Raw genomic sequence first — 17492 nt, 5'->3', positions numbered from 1 at the left:
GCCTGCTGCAGCCAGGTCCCTCCGCCGCACGCCAGCGATGCTGCCCAGGGGCCACGGGGTACCGCTGACTTAGCCAACTCCACCAGAAACAGGTCCCCAGGGGGCCCCCCCGAGAGCGCACGGTCTAGGCCCTGTGAGCCTCAGTGTGAGGCCTACACATCCTTTCCCTAGGGAGAGAGTTGCTGCTTGGAGAAAATGTGGAAGAGCCCCCTGGCTTTTTTGGGAACTTTTTATCATGTCTTGGGGTATAAATGATTAACAGTGCTGTGATAAGTTTCCGGTGAACAGCAGAAGGACTCAGTCATCCACACACACGTATCCATTCCCCCTAAACTCCTCCCATCCAGGCTGCCACACAGCACTGAGCAGTTCCGTGTGCTCCACAGCAGGTCACTGTAGGCTATTCATTTAAATATGGGCTTCCCTGGTGGCTCAGTGGTAAAGAGCCTGCATGCCAATGCAGGCGACGCGGGTTTGAGCCCTGGGTCAGGAAGAGCCCCCTGGAGGACGGAATGGCTACCTGTTCAGTCTTCTTGCCTGGAGGATCCCCTGGACAGACAGAGGAGCCTGGTGGGCTACAGTCCATGGGGTTGCAAAGAGTTGGACACAACTTAGACACTAAACAACAGGCAACTCTAAGTTCCTTCTCCAAGTCTGAGTCTCTTTCCATTCTCTAAGTTCATTTCTATCATTTCTTTCTAGATTCGACATAATGGCATTTGCAGCAACACAGGTAGACCTAGAGACTGTCACACTGAGTGAAGTCAGAGAAGGAGAAATATTGTGTGACATCCCTTATATGGGAAAGCCCAAGGCTTTTACCCAGGACACGACTCCCCTCCTGGTGAGGGTAAACCAGATGTGGTGATGACTCACGAGTCCTGCACCAGTGAGGCTGCTGTCAGGAGTGTCCTCCAGACGCCACTCAGCCCGCGTCTCCTCCTCAAGGGACAAGGGCAGGCCTTGCAGCAGAGTCGAGGCTTCTCACAGCTGTGTCGAGGCCACAGGAGACCTGCTTCTTTGGGAAAGCTGCAGTGCCAACCTTTCAAGAGCAGGCGTGGACAGAGGGGAGGTTCAACGCCTAAAGGATTTCAGGACTTCTCACAAGCCACAGAGGAAAGCACCCGCTCCCTGTGCTTGAAATCGGCCAATATACCTCTATACTCTAAAGTGCTCGCATACTTCAAACGTTGGAAACTTGTTAAAAAAGAAAAATCTCATTCTGACAGTTTGGAGTTCATATTTAGAACTCATGTATTTGTAACTCTTATTCAACTGTTCATTTCTTCCTTCTAAGAGGACCCTGAGAGACTGAAAATTAAATGAACCAACCCACGGACACAGGCATGGGAGTCTTGTCATTCTGTCAGCCTGAAGCACAGCAGTAAGACCGACAGAAATAAAACTCGTACACTGCTCTTTTCTCTTAGATGCATCTGGAAAGTTCTAAACCTCAGTGACACTTGCTTGAAAAGGCCCAATGGCCCTGCTCCCACCTTTCACTCTGCCCAGTAAACAGTGAGCCTGTGCAACAGGCTAACAAACTTGGGGCAAAGGGGAAAAGAGAGAGAAGAGGCTGAGAGCCAGAGAAGCCACGCATAGCCTGTCTCTTCTTTTCTGGGTCAGAAACCGCACAGTAACACGCGGCATCACAGCTTTCTGTGGTCGTGCGGTACCAGCCTGTGGTGTGGGGGCCTGTACCCACCTTCTCTGCGGTACGAGCCGCAGAGCCGACCCAGGAGGAGCCCCCCAGAGGCTGCAGGCAGGGGCCGGGCGCCCACCCTGTGGCCCTGCAGCCTCCTGAAGGCACCTGTGCGCTCGCTGGCCCGCGCCTCACGGAGCCGCCCGAGACGCCGCCGCACAGCTGCCCCGGACGGCCAGTCTGGGACAGGGACCCCTCCCGAGACGCTCCCCCCAAGGCCGCCGCCCTGCTCCCCTCACCGCGTCAGCGTCTCGCTTGTACAGGACCCTGAGTGAGGTGCGCGCACGATCTGACCTGGGTTCCTGACGACCTGAGTCAGGACAGAGACTCCCCACACGCTCCTGCTAACTCAGCCCTGAGCCAGAAGCCGGAGGCTCACCAGGGCACCAACACTTGCTCTAAAAACAGACTATCTGTGTGAAGCCACAGAGCCTGGCAAGCTCTCCTCTCAGAGACACGCCTATTTGACTCCAGAGACCTCCTTAAGGAACATTCTGTAAAGTAAAGTAATTATATTTATAAGCACACACAACACAAATCATTATTTTGAGCTACTGAAGAAAAGCCGTGAGACATCTAAACTGGCTGTAGGTTGAATTCCTGTGGCGCATGTTCCAGTGTCCCTTTCCTAGGAGCACTTCTTCAGGTGTTTATCCGTAAGAGTACTCTTCCCTTCCTGAAACACCAATCACAATAAAACAAGCGCTGTGTCCATACTGAAGCTGCCCAGTCTGTTGGGGAGAAGGAGCTCGCCGGCATCCCGCGAAGGCTGGCGTGCCACGCCGGCTCTCAGGATCCACCCTGACCTGGAACCAGGGGGCCAAAGGGCACCGAGGTCCCACGCGGAGGGCGCGCAGCAGGCCCAGGCTGGGCAGGGCCGGCAACCCCAGACGGACCCCCGACAGCCTCACGTTCTCTTGATGGTCCCCTCAAATATTTAAAGGTGAACAGGACAGCAGCAAATGCATACAGAAACCATCAGTCACTGTCCGTTCAAACCAAAGGACTCCATCAAACTTTGAGTCCAACTTCCCTTCATGAAGGCCTCAAAGGCATCTTCCTTCCTTCAGGGGAGTGAGGGCATTAGCACCTTCCAAGGTGAAAGCCTGGCAGTGCACCCAAGGGTCAACCTCCTCCCAGGAGGAACACAGAGGCCCTGTCATGACACTCTCTCAGGCCCCAGGGGGTTCTGGTGCGTCCCCCTCGGCCAGCCAGCCACCCAAGTCCTCAGAGGAGGCAACGCCTAACCTCCCTGCTCCTCCCAATCCTCAACACCAGAGGTGGCGGGGCCAGACACCAGGAGGCAGGAATGACAACATCAACCCGAATCATATATTCTTATCAAGCAAAAAACAGCCTGCATGTGCTTTTAAATTTTTCAACACACAGAAAGCTTTACAATGGTTTACTCTGGCTGGCCTATAACTTTTTCACTTGCATTTGGTATTTTTCTAAAAAGCTTTATATAGAACAAATTTTAAAATGAACAATGAAGATAACTCTTTGATAGACACGAAAGTACATCCAATTAATTCTCTCCAGCCTCCCAGATCCAGAAGCCCTACTACTATCTCCAAAATGTTAAGTATACCCAGGGTGGTACAGTTCTTTTTTAAGTGACCAAATACTATGATCAACTTTGCTGCTGCTGCTGCTAAGTCGCTTCAGTCGTGTCTGACTCTTCACGACCCCATGGACTGCAGCCCACCAGGCTCCTCTGCCCTTGGGATTTTCCAGGCAAGAGTACTGGAGTGGGTTGCCATTGACTTCTCCATGATCAACTTTATGGAAAACCAAACAAGCCCAAAAGAACCTTGGAAATACAAATATACCCTCCTGCCCTTATTTTACATTTTAGACATTGTGGCGAATAATGATGAGGCCAAAGCTTTGCTGCCACAGGAAGACGGTGTGGGGGGAATCAGTCAAGCTCTTGCAAAAAGCCTGAATAAGACAGTTGTTCATGGAAACTCGACAGTGGCAGGAAGCTATAAGAGTGGGACTATTGCACCACTTTCCAAACTGCTATTCCTCACTCACATTTTTAGGAAAGGTGAGTAATGGATCTTATGCAAAAATGAAATCAATGACCACCATATGAAACCATATGTACAAGTAAATGGACTAATACAGGAAGCAGGAATCCTACTTTGTACAGAAGGGTGGAAGGAATTCCACTACAGACAGATGTCGGGGGCCAACTTCTTATTGACCTACTGAAGAAAGCAGCGAGGCTCAGAGGAAACCAATGCCAGACTCACAAGCACTCAGGATGGAGGGTGAGAACAGGGGCCCACCATCCTAAGGATGCTCTGCTCAACACCCCCTTGGCCACCCCCACCACAGGAGCTGGAGGACACACCCTGGAGGGTGCAAATGGCTCCACCTGCAAAAAGCCAAGTGGTGGGAGAGCCCCCCAGAGGTGGGCGAGGGCAGCACCCCTGTCTCTCAGACAGCAGTTCCAACCAGAAGCCTTCCTTCCAGATCCAGAGGGCACCAAACTGGAGGAAGAAACTCCGAGACGCGACTCTTCTGGAAAGCAGAGAAGGGGCCACTTTCAAACTCACTTCATGTAAATAGAAAAACCCAAATGTCCAAACCTCACAAAGACATCACCAAAAAAAGTTATACACAACACCCCTCACGAACTTAAAACACAAATCCTAAACAGCAAATTTATCTTTCAATTATTTATTCTTGGCTGCACTGGCTTTCTGTTGCTATGCGCGGGCTCTTCTCTAGATGGGGCGTGGGCTTCTCACGGAGGCGGCCTTGCTCATTGAGGCTCACAGGCTCCAGGCACGTGGGCTTCAGTAGTTGTGGCCCATGAGCTTAGTTGTTCCACAGCATATGGGATCTTCCTGGACAAGAGAACCAGTCTCCCCTGAGTTAGCCCAGATTCTTAACCACTGGACCACCAGGGAAGTCCCAAAATAGCAAATTTAAACCAGTAATATGTAAGGGGAAAAAAAAGATTATACCATGAATTAAATGATGTGGTACAAAGTTCCAAGGTTGATTTAGGCTCCTAAAATTAACTTATTGCACATTTAAAGAATAAAGGAGAAAAACATGATTATGTTGACAAATCCACAAAAACTGTTTAACAAAATTCAACAGATTGAGGAAGCATTTTCAGAGTGAGAGGGGTCACCTATGAAAGCCAACAAAGGCAGCAGTCACCCTGCTGTTCCCCCACGACTGGGAACATGTAAGGAGGTCCACTGTGATGATTTTTATTCACTGTCATACTGGAGATTCTAGTCAATGCAACAAAAGTAATAGAAGGCAAAAAGATCAGAAAGAAAGAAGCAAAGCATCTTTACTCACAGACATCATGATTTTCTACAGAGAAAATCCTAAGGAAACTGCAAAAGAATTCCTGGAACTAAGAAGTGAATTTAGTGTTATGTACCAGCAGCAGTAGTTTAAAAGCAAAAGCAGAAAAAAAAAAAAAAAAAGAAAGAAAGAAATTAAGTGGATTTAGAGTACCATCAGAAACAAAGTATTTAGAAATAAGTTTTACAAAATATATTCAAGATCTTCAAGCTGGAAACTACCAAACATTACTGAGAAAAATTAAATAGAATCTAAACAAATGCAGAGACAAACCACAATCATGAACTGGAAAATTCAATTTAAGATGTCAACCCTCCCAAAGTTGATACATAGATTCAATGAATTCCAATCAAAATCCCAGTAGGCATTTTTGGAGAAACTGACACCTTGATTCTAAAAGTCATATGGGAAATTGAAACCTAGAAACCAAGACAATCTTTCAAAAAAAAGGCGGGGGGGGGGGGGGGGGGGCTGGAAGACTCAGACTTATCACAAAGCTACATCAAGTCAGTATAAAACTGGCACAGAATAGATGAAAAGATCAGCTGAACAAAACTGTCCAGACATGTATAACCCACACACATATGATCATGTGACCGATCTGCAACAAAAGCACCAAGGCAATTCCCTGGAGAAAGGAATTGGTTCCCCACTCCCTTCCCTCAGCCAGTGATGCTGAAACAACTAAGTAACTTGGGGAAAACTGAGACCCTCACAAGTTAATTCGAGATGATGGAATACCTACCTAGACAGGGAAAGCTAAAATTACGTTTTTCAAAGAATTGAGAATGTGAAATCAGAGTAGGCAAATATTTCTTAGAGACACAAAATATGATGAACAGAAAGGAAAAAACAGTTGGGTCTTCCTCAAAATTAAAAACTTCTATTCATTAAAGACATTATTAGAAAAATAAAAACATAAGTCCCCAAACATGAGAAAATGATCAATACAAATATCTGATCACCAAACTGTAAACAGAACTACAAATTGAAAACACCAATTAAAAACACACAAGAGACCTGCCTCACAATGAATACTTGCTGAGAACAGTGTTCAGAGATCAGTCAACAGGAAAGGGCAGGTCAACACAGAGAGAGAATACTTCATACCCACCAGGACGGCTCAAGCTCTAAAAACTATCACCACCAAGCGTGAGTGCACACCACAAACTCGCCTACATTCCTGGTAAAAATGCAAAATGGTAAACTGGAGAAAGGGTTGGCAATTTCTTAGGAGGTTACACATCCATTTGCCATGCAATTCACACCTAGGAATTCACTCAAGAGAAATGAAAACATCTGTCCATAAAGAGGCCTGAATAAGAGTACTCTTAGCAGTTTTATTCACAGTAGCCCCAAATTGGTCAACTTAGCTGTCCAGCAACACAAGAATGAATCAACAAGCTGTGTAATATTCACACAACAGCCACTAGTTCCTAAAAAAGAGTGAACCACTTACTGATGCACAGAACAACATGGGTGGACTTTGACAACGCCACTGAATCAAATACAAAAACAGTATATATTGTATGGCTCCATGTATATAAATTTCAAGAACTGGCAAAACTAACCCAACACGACAGAAATCAGAACACTGGATGCCAATGGGAGGGGCTAACTGAAAGGGGGCATGAGGGAACTTTCTAGAGTGTTTTATATCTTGCTTTGGGTTGGAGGTTGCATGGCTTTATATATCTGCAAAAACTAAATGAACTTTATGACATAAAAATCTATGGATTTCACAATATTATGCAATTTTTGCCTTGGTTTTTGTAAATGAAATTGCTAATTCTGAGCATTCAGACATGATTTTTATGCTATTCTAATTCTCAACACTCCCTCCCTCGAAATTAACCACATGGAACAGACCCCTGGTTTGCGGGTCCCCCCCACCAACACCAATCACCTCCATGCAGAAGCCTTAACTTCAGCCAGCACCCAACCACCTCCATGTTCCAGCCTGGCGTGGAGCCAGAAGCCAGGGCCGCTGTGGAACAGGAGGCCCTCCCCTCCTCTCCCCACTCTGCTCGGGAGCGGGCTGTGGCACCTCGCACCCACAGCCCAGCCTGCAGATGCCGAGGGGAAAGCTGGGGGCCGGACTCCCAGGACCATGCCCCAGCAGACCCAGCTGACGGCCCACCCGCCTGTGCTTCTCCCCCAGAGAAATGGGCCACGCCTCGCGTCTCACTAAGCCCTTGGTGGAGGAGCTTGCTTTCTGCAGCCCAGCCTAACCCTGACCCGATGCAGAGAGCGCAGAAGCAAAGCCAAGCCGCAGCCTCCCTCGGGTCTCACACTTGGCGATGGGGACGGAGGGCACTTTAAGGGGGGCTTTTCCTCCTACCTTTTCATCCCCAAATTCACTGTGTCTTTAAAAAAAAAAAAAAAAGAATTCAACACATAATTTCTGTGATTTACTGTGCAACCAAACATGCTAAAAGACAAAATGACATTTTCTCTACAAAGTATTTGGTGCCTGTGATTTTCTGAACACTACAGCCAGATGGTTCTCATAGAAATAGAGAACAGTGTATTCATATAGTTCAAAGGTTTGCTTATTTTTGGTCTTAAAAAAAGACTATTGATTGTAACATGCAGCTCTACAGGAAAAACCTCGACAGAGGAGGTGAAAACTGATATTTATTACTGCACTTGTGCTCATTATGGCCGTCTCTGACAGGGGTCCATTAAAATCAATTTTTATGTTTCTTATGTATTTTCTTTATCAAACGTTCCCGGCACTGTGTTTATTAGCCAGTTAAGACAAACACAGAGCAGAGGAGTGGGTGGTTTTCCCCTCTTCTGTCAGAAAGAACAAGAACTACAATTTTAATACAACTGCTATTCACAATCAATGGATGAAGGAAATGGAATGTTACATTTCAGAAGAAAACATTAAAAAGTGCTTTACCTTTATGTTTTTACAATTAGCGAAAATACCAGAGAGCGTTCAAAAAAAGAAGGGAGTTCCATTAGAAATGGCAACATGCTAAACTTCCTCTGAAAAAGGGATTTTCCACCCTTCCCCTCAGCCACACACACGTCAACGTCAGACACCATTTCCAAGAGCCCCAGTGGGGCTCCCGATTAAGCGATTCCAGGACTCTGGAAAAAAACTCACCTGGCAAGCTGATGAAAAGTGAAGGCTGGTCCCGATTTAAAAATCAAGACTAGGCAAGCAGCTCCCTGTCACCAAATTTCCAGAGGGATCCCCACAGCCCACTTGCTTAAGAACCGAAGTGTTCAACGCTCACGGTACCTCTGTAAACGTACACATTGACACGTTTTGGGGCTCCTAGTTACAGGTTTTGCTGCTATGGTTAATCATAGGTGGAAGATTCCTGGGCAACAAGCACAGATGCTAAAAATGAACCATCGTGGCCCCACCAGTTCTAGCGAGATGCTAGTTTCTGTGATTTGTAGCATGTGGCTCATGCTACCTTGTGGTCAATGGCGAACAAGCAATAACCATATTCTCTCTGTTGCTCTAAACACGCCATGCAGTGGGTGTCACACAGGACGTTCACTCACCCAGTGTCTGGGGTCTTCCCGCCATGCAGCTTTATCCCATGCAGACCCTGCTCACAACCAGAGATCTCCATCTTCCCCAGAGGGCTGTCCATTACTTTGTATTTCATTTCACAGGTCTCGTCCATTCTCCCAAGTACCTGAAGAGAACAATTATTACAGTTAAGCCTATGTGAAAGAGTTTGGTCACTTCTAAAGCGTAACAGAAGCCCCAGCTATGTAAGACATAAAACATCTTCCGAAGCTTTTTCCCCCATTTTTTGAATTTAATCATAATGTGTCATTTTTATAACACAGTTACTTTGGAGACAGAAAATCACCGTAATTACACAGAACAGCAGTACGTTCTCATTTCCTTAAATTACTCTCTCCCTTTCTTCTCATTTATCTCTAACCAATGCATAGTCAAAGATGAAATTAAAGCTTCTCTTAAATAGTCCCTAAAACTATTTAAAATAAAACAATTACCAACAACTTTTTCAATGACAACGGAAAACAAACCATTTGATATTTTGAATAAAGTACATTTAACAATAGAGCATTATGGAGTAAATTTACAGAAACAGTGCAATTCAACTCTGCTCTTCACACAATGGCCCCTGTGCTAACAGATGGCTGGCCAGGTAGATGCACGCTGGAACACAGCTTTTTCCTTCTGGAAAGCACAAAAATTTAGGTACAAAGTGTACAAAAGCTATCCTATGATGTATCATCCATGTGACTTTTGAGGGACGTTCATTTTGGTCAACTCAGCAAAGGTTTACAAGAAAGAAAAACTGTACTAAGAGCCAGGACCAAGGTCTAGGCCAACTGTATTAAAAAAAAAAAAAAAAAAACTCTTTCAACTCCAGAGGGGAGGGCTGTGGGAAGCCCACCTGGCCCGGAGCGCGCGGAGCCGCTCCTTCCCCGCAGGGGCTCCTGCCCTGCCTCCACTAACAAGCCTCTCCAGAGCTCCACCCTCAGCCACAGCGGCCCAGGGCACACTGAGCAAGGTCTCCCCCTGAGCTCGCCTGCTGACCTGCTCTCTCAACCTGTGTCCCGAAAACACTCCAAAGGAACTTGTCCAAAACTGTAACCTTGCACACAGCACTTCCACCCATCCCTGCCCTCACCCAAACCCGGATTTACCCTGGACGAGGCGTTCCCTTGCGCCCCGCCAGCTGCACCTCCACAGGCACTCATCTCTCAATTCCAGCGCTTTCATTTCCACCCCATCCTCCAGGACTCCCCCACCAACTCTCACCTCCCTGAGGAAGGGCTCCCGGCCCTCAATACACCTGGGCTCTTCCCACGCCAACCACCCCTTAGCTAAAACACTAACGACATGAAGGGGCCACAGCAGGGCCAGCAAACTGCAGCCCACGGGCCAAACCCAGCCCAGCACCTGCTTTTGTAAATAAAGCTTTATTGGGATACACCCATGCTCGCCACTTGCAGGCTGCTGGCCGTGGCTGCCTTCACTCTCCAGGGGCTGAGCCAACTGGCTGTCCTGCAGCCCTAAGCCACAGGCGCTCCTCACACGCGTCGAGGGCTCCAGTCTCTGGGTGTGAACACCAGAGACTGCCCCCTCCCTGACCGTCTAGTCTGCACCACGCAGCCTGCTGTCTGCTTTACTGTGAGACCTCAACACACCTCCACTGCTCTTGCCCCAGGTTCTCCTCCCTTCTCCTGCCTTCCACCTGCTCCTATTGTGTCTTGCCGTATCTCACTGTTTGCTGAACCCAGGTTAGGCAAAGCGAGAGCAGGGAAGCTGGAAGAAAGCTTGAAGAGCTGCAGGAATTGCGGATACGTTTATCCTCTGTAGGCCGGCACAGCAGACACAGCAGCGGCAGACATGCTGGAGCCTCTCCTCTCCAGGCTGACCCAGCAGATGCAGCCATAACGCAGCCTTAAGGGCATCTCCGTGGTGCTTACACAGGGTGCTGCGCGTGTGTGGGACTGTAAGTGACCTCAGCTGTTACATAACCACATATTCACAAAACGTGGGGCAGGAGCCAGCGGCCACGGGGGCGAGAGCGCGCCTGACCACCGCACCTGGCCACCTGCTCTTTCCCCGCGTAAGGCCACGCTGATCGCCGCGGCTGCCTCCCAAGAGCCCAAGACAGAAGAATGAGCTATGCTTTGAAGAGGTCAGGCAGCATTCCCCAAACCCCACTGTGCGCCAGCATCACTCCCAAAGCTCCAGGACACGTTAACAGGATAGGAAAGCAGCTCTGTTTCTCTACCAAGTACTAGCCACTTGTTCACCGACCCCTGCCCCCGATCCAGTCCTGCTCAGAAGCATGGGCCTCCATCAGGCTGTTTTGCAGGCAGGACTCCTGCTTACAGGCATGAAAAACCAGTACGGGCTAAGTAAAGCACACAAGCAACTTACTGAAAGACTCACAGAAGTTCTGGGAAGAAGCTCAGAAAATGGCAGGAACCAAGACTGGCCACCGTCCAACCACAGGCAGTCCAAGCCTCAGGATACACCTGTGGGAGCGCCCGGGGACCACAGACATGCGGCAGACCCCGGGGGCACCGCCGCCCACTGGGAAAGGGGCGCTGCAGCCACTGTCGTGCCCTGCTGCCCGGGCTCCCTCTCACGTGTCCTGGGACTCGAGGCCCAAGCAGGAGTTGAGAGCTGGCTCGGGGTCCAGGCCTGTAGGCACCTGTGTCGAGTGTCCAGGAAGGACAGCTGCCAGGAGGGCTTTGTCAGTGTTGGCGCCCCTCAAGGACACGGACCAGCACTGCTACAGAAAGTAAGACTGACACACAGCCAACCAAGAGAAAGGTCGAACGGTAGATGTCCACTCCCGTTCCCAGGCCTCAGTTTTCTCAACAATAAAAGAGGAATAGTAATACTGTTTTCACCAACCTCACTGGGCTGTTCTGTGGGCCCAGCTGGAAAAGATGGGAAAAGCCATGAATGGGGTGGGCCAGGGACTCCTGCATTTGGACAGGACCTCTGTCCTGCTCGGCACACACCCAACCCTCACCTTTACTCCAAGGAAAGGTTGGAGAGACACGTCCAGGTGTGCAGGGCAAGCCGGGGCAGGACAGTAAGCGTGACTCAGGGTGCAGGGGCACGAGGGACTCGCCCACGTGGGAGGGCCAGCAAGCTCAGGCCCCTTGCTCCTCTGGGAGAAGGGCCTTGCGGGTAACCGGGTCAGGCCAGGTTCTTGAGCACAGCCCAGACTGACTGCACTTCGGAGGCCACTGGCCTGGAATGCAGGGGAAGGGCAGCCAGCCAGCCTCCTGAGCTGGAAGGGCTGCCTCTGGACCGGTAAGAGCCACAGACCCAGCCCCTCCATCTCTGCGGTGACCACGAGGACGCCGAAGCTCGGCCCGAAGTGCTGTCCTGCCGGGGGTCTGCAGCAGCACACACCCGCCGACCCGGCGCTGGCCCAGACCACCACACCCCGCGTGCAGCTGCCTCAGCACTCTCAGAACCAGCTCCCCCGGGCCTGCCCAGAGCGCGGGGGGCCAGTCACAAATCATGCCAAGGACCAACAGAGGGCAGTTCGTTCTTAACAGGAATAACTGGCAAGTTCAAAATCTCAGCTCTGACCAAGTGGCATGTCACTCCCAGCCATATCCACGCAGCAGAGCATGTAGTTACGTGAAGTCTGAGGGAGTGAGCTCCCTCGACTCCCTTACTGGGTAAACAGCATGGAAATCAAAGCCTACTTCAGTGATCCTGAATGTGAGGACTCCCCGAGGACTCGGGTCTGGTACATGTGGCCCAGCCCCTCCAGCCTTGGCCTGGCTGTCCTTTCAGGAGCGCCTCTGGGCTTTAAAGCCCATTAGCAGCACCCTGCTCATCAGAGATAATGCACCATAACCCACCGACAGCTAGTTTGCCAGAAAAAGAAAAGCTGCGATTTTTACAATATTTTATACCAACTCTGCTAGAAATGGCATTTGAGACTCCACAGAAGCCTGAGCATGACTTCCTTTCCTGTAGACAATCAGGACATTCAGTAGAGTCCTTCCATGAGCAAGAATAAAAATTAGCTGAATACTGAATCCTACTATGTAATGGATAATGTGTCCCCAGGACAGAAGCACTGGGCCATTTGGCGTGGTGTGTGTGTTGAAGAGAAGCCCAGGCTGAAATAGCAGACGTGCTACAGGTCCCGTGGAGCTGGCAGGCCTGGCAGAGGGGTGGGGGGAAGCTAGCAGGAGTGACGGGGGTGTCACAGACACCAGGAGGGACCCGCAGAGGCTGAAACTGGGCAGCAAGAAGGGCGCGGTTTCAATAGCGGATGAGCACGTCAGGGAGCCAGGGCGTCTCAACACAGGCTGGTGGGAGGCGCCGTCTGGAAAACAACAAAGCCAGACACACACGGGGCGGCCGTGCACGACGGTGGCACAAAGAAGCTGACGGAATCCCGAGCCCTATGAACATGGCAGACCTGCCCAGCACCCCCTGAGCGACGTCCCCAGGCTCCAGAGGCCAACCCTGCTCCAGCTCTGAGATGGAATCCCATCAACGAACGCCAGCCCAGAGAAGGCCACGACTGTGACCCCAACAAGTGAGCTAAGAAGGGAGTGAGACCCAGGAAACACTCGTGCTCACTGTGGGCTCTCCAACATTCGCAGCCCAAGCACCAAGCCCAGGGCCAAGCAGGTTTCTGGCAGCCTGGCAGGACTCACGGCTAGGCTGCTGCCAGGCGGGGAGGGCGGCTGCCCCAGGAGAGCAGGGCCACCTGCTGCAGGGAAACGCTAAGAAGGTCTGGAGAACAAGCCATCTACACAGAGACCTGGATCACAACAAGGAGCCGGCCAGGCGAGAAGACGTGCATGAGAAGCAGGCCAGGTGCGGAGCCCAGCAGCAGAGCCGGGGGCCAGGGAGGAGGCCCAGAGCTGCAGAGAGAACCGCAGGCAGACACGCAGCCTCCGTGGGTCAGCATCAAGTCTAGCTTTGTCCCTGAGGCGCCCCAGGGCTTTACGCCGGGGACAAATCCACCAGGCTGGCCTTTTCAAAGATGTCCTCTGGCCGCTGTGTAAAGAATGGGTGGGCACGGAGGCTGGGAGTTGTGGCGAAGATCACAGAGACAGTTCGAGGACTGACGATGAACTCAACCAGTGCGAAACAGAAGGCTGACTGCGTAACGAGCCGTGAGTAAGGGTTAATAATAAATGTTTGACAGACATTTGAGGGCCCCATGCCCGAGCCAGCAGGCTCAGGGGCTCACAACTGCAATGAGACAAACGCGGTCTACCAGAGGAGGAAAACCACCCACAGAATGCAGATCCTGCAAACAATCTTTGCAGCTTTTGTCTAGGTCCAAAAGTGCTCTGAAGTAAAAGCGTATTTCAGACTATCAATATAGATATGGTAGAATGATTTAAAATATCTACCTGCCATCTCTTACCTGCATGTTCTGAGTTTTCTACAGTAAACTTGAAATTCTTTCACAAGGATAAAAACTGTATTAAAATTCAACATAATATACAGATAATGTCAGCAAATGTTCTACATTTATCATTGTCTCAATCTCACAGCCATAAAACAAAGGACTGTTACTACTTTTCTTTGTAAAATAAGAACTCTGGGGTATGAAATTTTATTTGACTTACAAAAAAATGGGGGGAAAGTCCTTCCCTGCTGGTTCCGTGGTTAAGAATCCGCCTTGCAACACAAGGGACACCAAGTTGATCCCTGGTCCAGGGGACGATTCAGCCTACACTCTGGGGCCTGGGCTCCACAGCTGCTGAAGCCCGGAAACCTTGAGCCTGCGCTCTGCAACAAGAGAAGCCACCACCATGAGGGAGGAGCCCCCACCTGCCACAACCATAGAAAGCCTGTGCGCAGCAACAAAAACCCAGAAGAGCCAAAAACAACTAAATCTTTAAAAACAAAACAAAACAAGAGGGTTGAATAAAATAAAGGTCCGTGAAAGAAATCACATCTCCTTTCCCATCACTAGTTCCTACACATGAGGCCTTAACAGCCCCCCAACAACTTGGGGCCCTTCCTTCCTGACCTCATCTCTGACTGGTGAACCCAGTTCACTCTACTTCTGCTCCTTGGACACACAGACATGGCTCTTGCCTCAGGACCTTTGCACCTGCCACTCATGCTTCTTGAAATGGCTTCCCTTCACATTCTGGCACAGTGGCCTCCGTCACTTAGTTCACAACCCTGCTCAAATGTCACTGTCTCAGAGAAATCTTCCTAAAACAGTCTATCTCCTCTATCCATCCTTTCCCATTCTTTTCCTTTATAGCACTTATGTCATATAAAATTATACTAGATTTATCTTATTTGCTATGTATTGCCTTCACTAGAATGTAAGCTCCAATACATGTAGCAAATATTATGTGACAACTCTGGCCAATGAATAAGGAGAAATCTGCTGAGGGGTCTTGCTTTAACTTGAAAAAATTTTTATGTGGCTGGCACCATCTCCTCCCCTTTCTTGACATTGCAGATGTGATGCCTGGAACTGTGGCAGCCATTGAGTAAACATGAGGCAAACACAAGAGACTGGAGAGCCTCTGGCCCTGACACTGTTAGCCCCTACACGCCAGTGCTGTCTGTGGCTAGACTTCTACTTGTATGGGAAAAAGAAAGCTCTGTTTGTTTCAACCCAAGGTTGTGAGGATTTCCTGTTTTCTTCAACTTGAAAAGTGAAAATGTAGTCTCTCACTCATAGCTGACTCTTTGCGACTCTATGGACTGTAGCCCTCCAGGCTCCTCTGTCCATGGAATTCTCCAGGCATAAATACTGGAGTGGACTGCATTCCCTTCTCCAGGAGATCTTCCCAACCCAGGGATAGAACCTCGGGCTTCCCAAGTTGCAGGCACATTCTTTACCAGACGTCTGAGCCACCAAGGAAGCTGATGCTGTATGCTAACACTTAGAATGCATCATAGATGCTCAGTAAACAGCTGTTGAATAAATGAGCTAACTATCCACATCATTTAAGTATACTTGCTATAAGGACTCAGAAGGAGAACTCCAGGATTAATGACAGGCTGGGGTCTGAGGGGCAGAGGCTTTCTGGAAGAGGTGCCTACACAAAAAGGCGAGTCATGTTTTCTGAGGGAGGGGTGAAGGAGGGAGCATTCCTGGCAGGCAGGTCTGCCGTGCTAAGGCCCTGGAGCCAGAGGGAGCACAGGGCATCTGGGAGCTCGGGAGGGTGGTAGACACAGGAGGGCAAGGACCCATGTCAGAGGGAGTCCACAGCAGTAGCTCCTGTGAGCACAGGAGCAGGAGGACAAATGAAAGCACCGAGGACCCAAGAGCCTCCCGAGCAGGGGAGGGGCGTGCGGTGTCTGGGATGCTATAACCACCCCACAGGGTTATGACGCATTCATAACAGAATGTGCTCCAGTAACAGCAGGTCATGCTGGTTTCCAGGCCAGGAAGAGGAGGAAAAGTTGTACCACCGAACCATCATTACTCCTAAGCACCAGGTTTACAGCTGAGGAAAACAGGGGCTTGTCCTGGAAACAGCGATCTGCAGGCCCTTCTCCTGGAAGCAGCCAAGTGGCGGCCTCGGGAGCCCCGTGGGAGGACAGGAAGGAAACCCAGCATCCAAAGCCCACCATCAGTTTCCAACGCACCAAACCCACACGTGTGTGAGCTGAGAACGAGGCTACAGGGTCCTGTGGGGGCTGTGATAAGCCAGTTCTTTGACTATTTCCCAAGAGCCAGAAGGGGCCTGCCTACATGGTGGGAAACCTGACTTCCTTCATGGAGTCCTCCAGCCACAGGCAGAACCAGGCCCACATGCTTTCAGGGCGACCGCACCCTGGGCCACGCTTAGAACACAAAGCAGGTTGAACAGCCAGATCCCCCCCCCACCTCCACTCCCATGAAGCACAAGTCAGCGACAGCAGCCTGGAGGCCCAGCCTCCTGGATCATCATGGCAGCCACCTAAAGCCACAGAGTGGCTGACATTAATTGGTGGCAGAAAAAAATTGATTTTTCATGGCTATTTGGAGACCTCTGAAAAAACTAAGTGAATTTCGTTTCATCTCCCTTTCAACATGAATGGTGTTTAATGTTGTGAATTAAGCAGTTGGCGCCAGAGGCCGGGTTCCCACTATATCAAAAGCAAGAAACCCAGTAACAAGCTGTCTTCCTCCTCCTTTGCTTGTAGCGTTCTAGGCCGGCCACGCCTGTTTAAACACTGTCCTTCCAGAACCATCTTCATAGCCCTGTACCTTCCACTTTTAACCATTTCTAGTGTCGGTATCTTGCGCAATGAAAATGACCAGAGAGAGGCTAGAAAAAGAATCTTGCCTGCCTTCTTCTTCACAGTGCACAAACATGCAGCTCAGACGTGTGCTCCTGAGGTCGCCCCCAAATCAGAGCTCAGCCCACAGCCGAGGTCAGGCCTCCCTGAGAGCTGCATCTCAGGCATCTTGGCCTTTCCATCTGCTGTGGTGTGAAGTGGGAGCTCGCTGGCACTGAGGACTGAGGCAGGAAAGGGAAGCAACTCATCTCCAGCTCCTTCTGACATGAACAAAGTCATCATGAAATGAGGACCAGTTTTACAATCACCCTGCTGAACAGAGGATAAGAAAAAAGGCACCAGGGAAGCACGTTTGTCCTCGTTACTCAAGACCAGCCTACTTAACAATCAGGTGTGAGGGATTCTTTTAACTAGTAAAAAAAACATGTGTCAAACCCCTACAAGAGAGAAAACACTCCTACCAATCACCTCTTAATAAGCCTGGCCAAAGAGGGTAGAGAAGAAAACGGACATGACTGGTCCCCGCCAGATGTGTCAATCAAGAAGGAAAAAACCCAGGCCGGTGGCTAAGACCCAGCTCACAGTGACACCAGGCCAGGTTCTCCACTGTGGAATTTCTCCAGGTCACTTTCCACCAAAACGGCCAAAATACGGCTCAGTCAATTATGTCCTAACAACCAAGAAGGCAGCTTCAGTTTGGCTGAAATGATTTTACCAAACAAAGTACTGGCA

At 49.8% G+C, this 17492-nt stretch overlaps 1 protein-coding gene across 1 annotated transcript in view; it reads right to left on the bottom strand.

Moving 5' to 3' along the window:
- MGMT (O-6-methylguanine-DNA methyltransferase) overlaps nucleotides 1-17492 on the bottom strand; it is a 270350-nt gene that overhangs the window by 215768 nt on the left and 37090 nt on the right. Inside the window, exon 2 of the mRNA XM_065920162.1 lies at nucleotides 8570-8706. Coding sequence (XP_065776234.1) covers nucleotides 8570-8694 — 125 coding nt within the window. The 5' untranslated portion in view covers nucleotides 8695-8706. The remainder of the gene's footprint in view (nucleotides 1-8569; nucleotides 8707-17492) is intronic.

This window comes from Muntiacus reevesi, chromosome 2 (assembly GCF_963930625.1).
Source record: "Muntiacus reevesi chromosome 2, mMunRee1.1, whole genome shotgun sequence".
Taxonomy (NCBI): Eukaryota; Metazoa; Chordata; class Mammalia; order Artiodactyla; family Cervidae; genus Muntiacus; species Muntiacus reevesi.
Note: the sequence above shows the minus strand (reverse complement) of the source record. Positions and strands in the feature narration are given on the sequence as shown.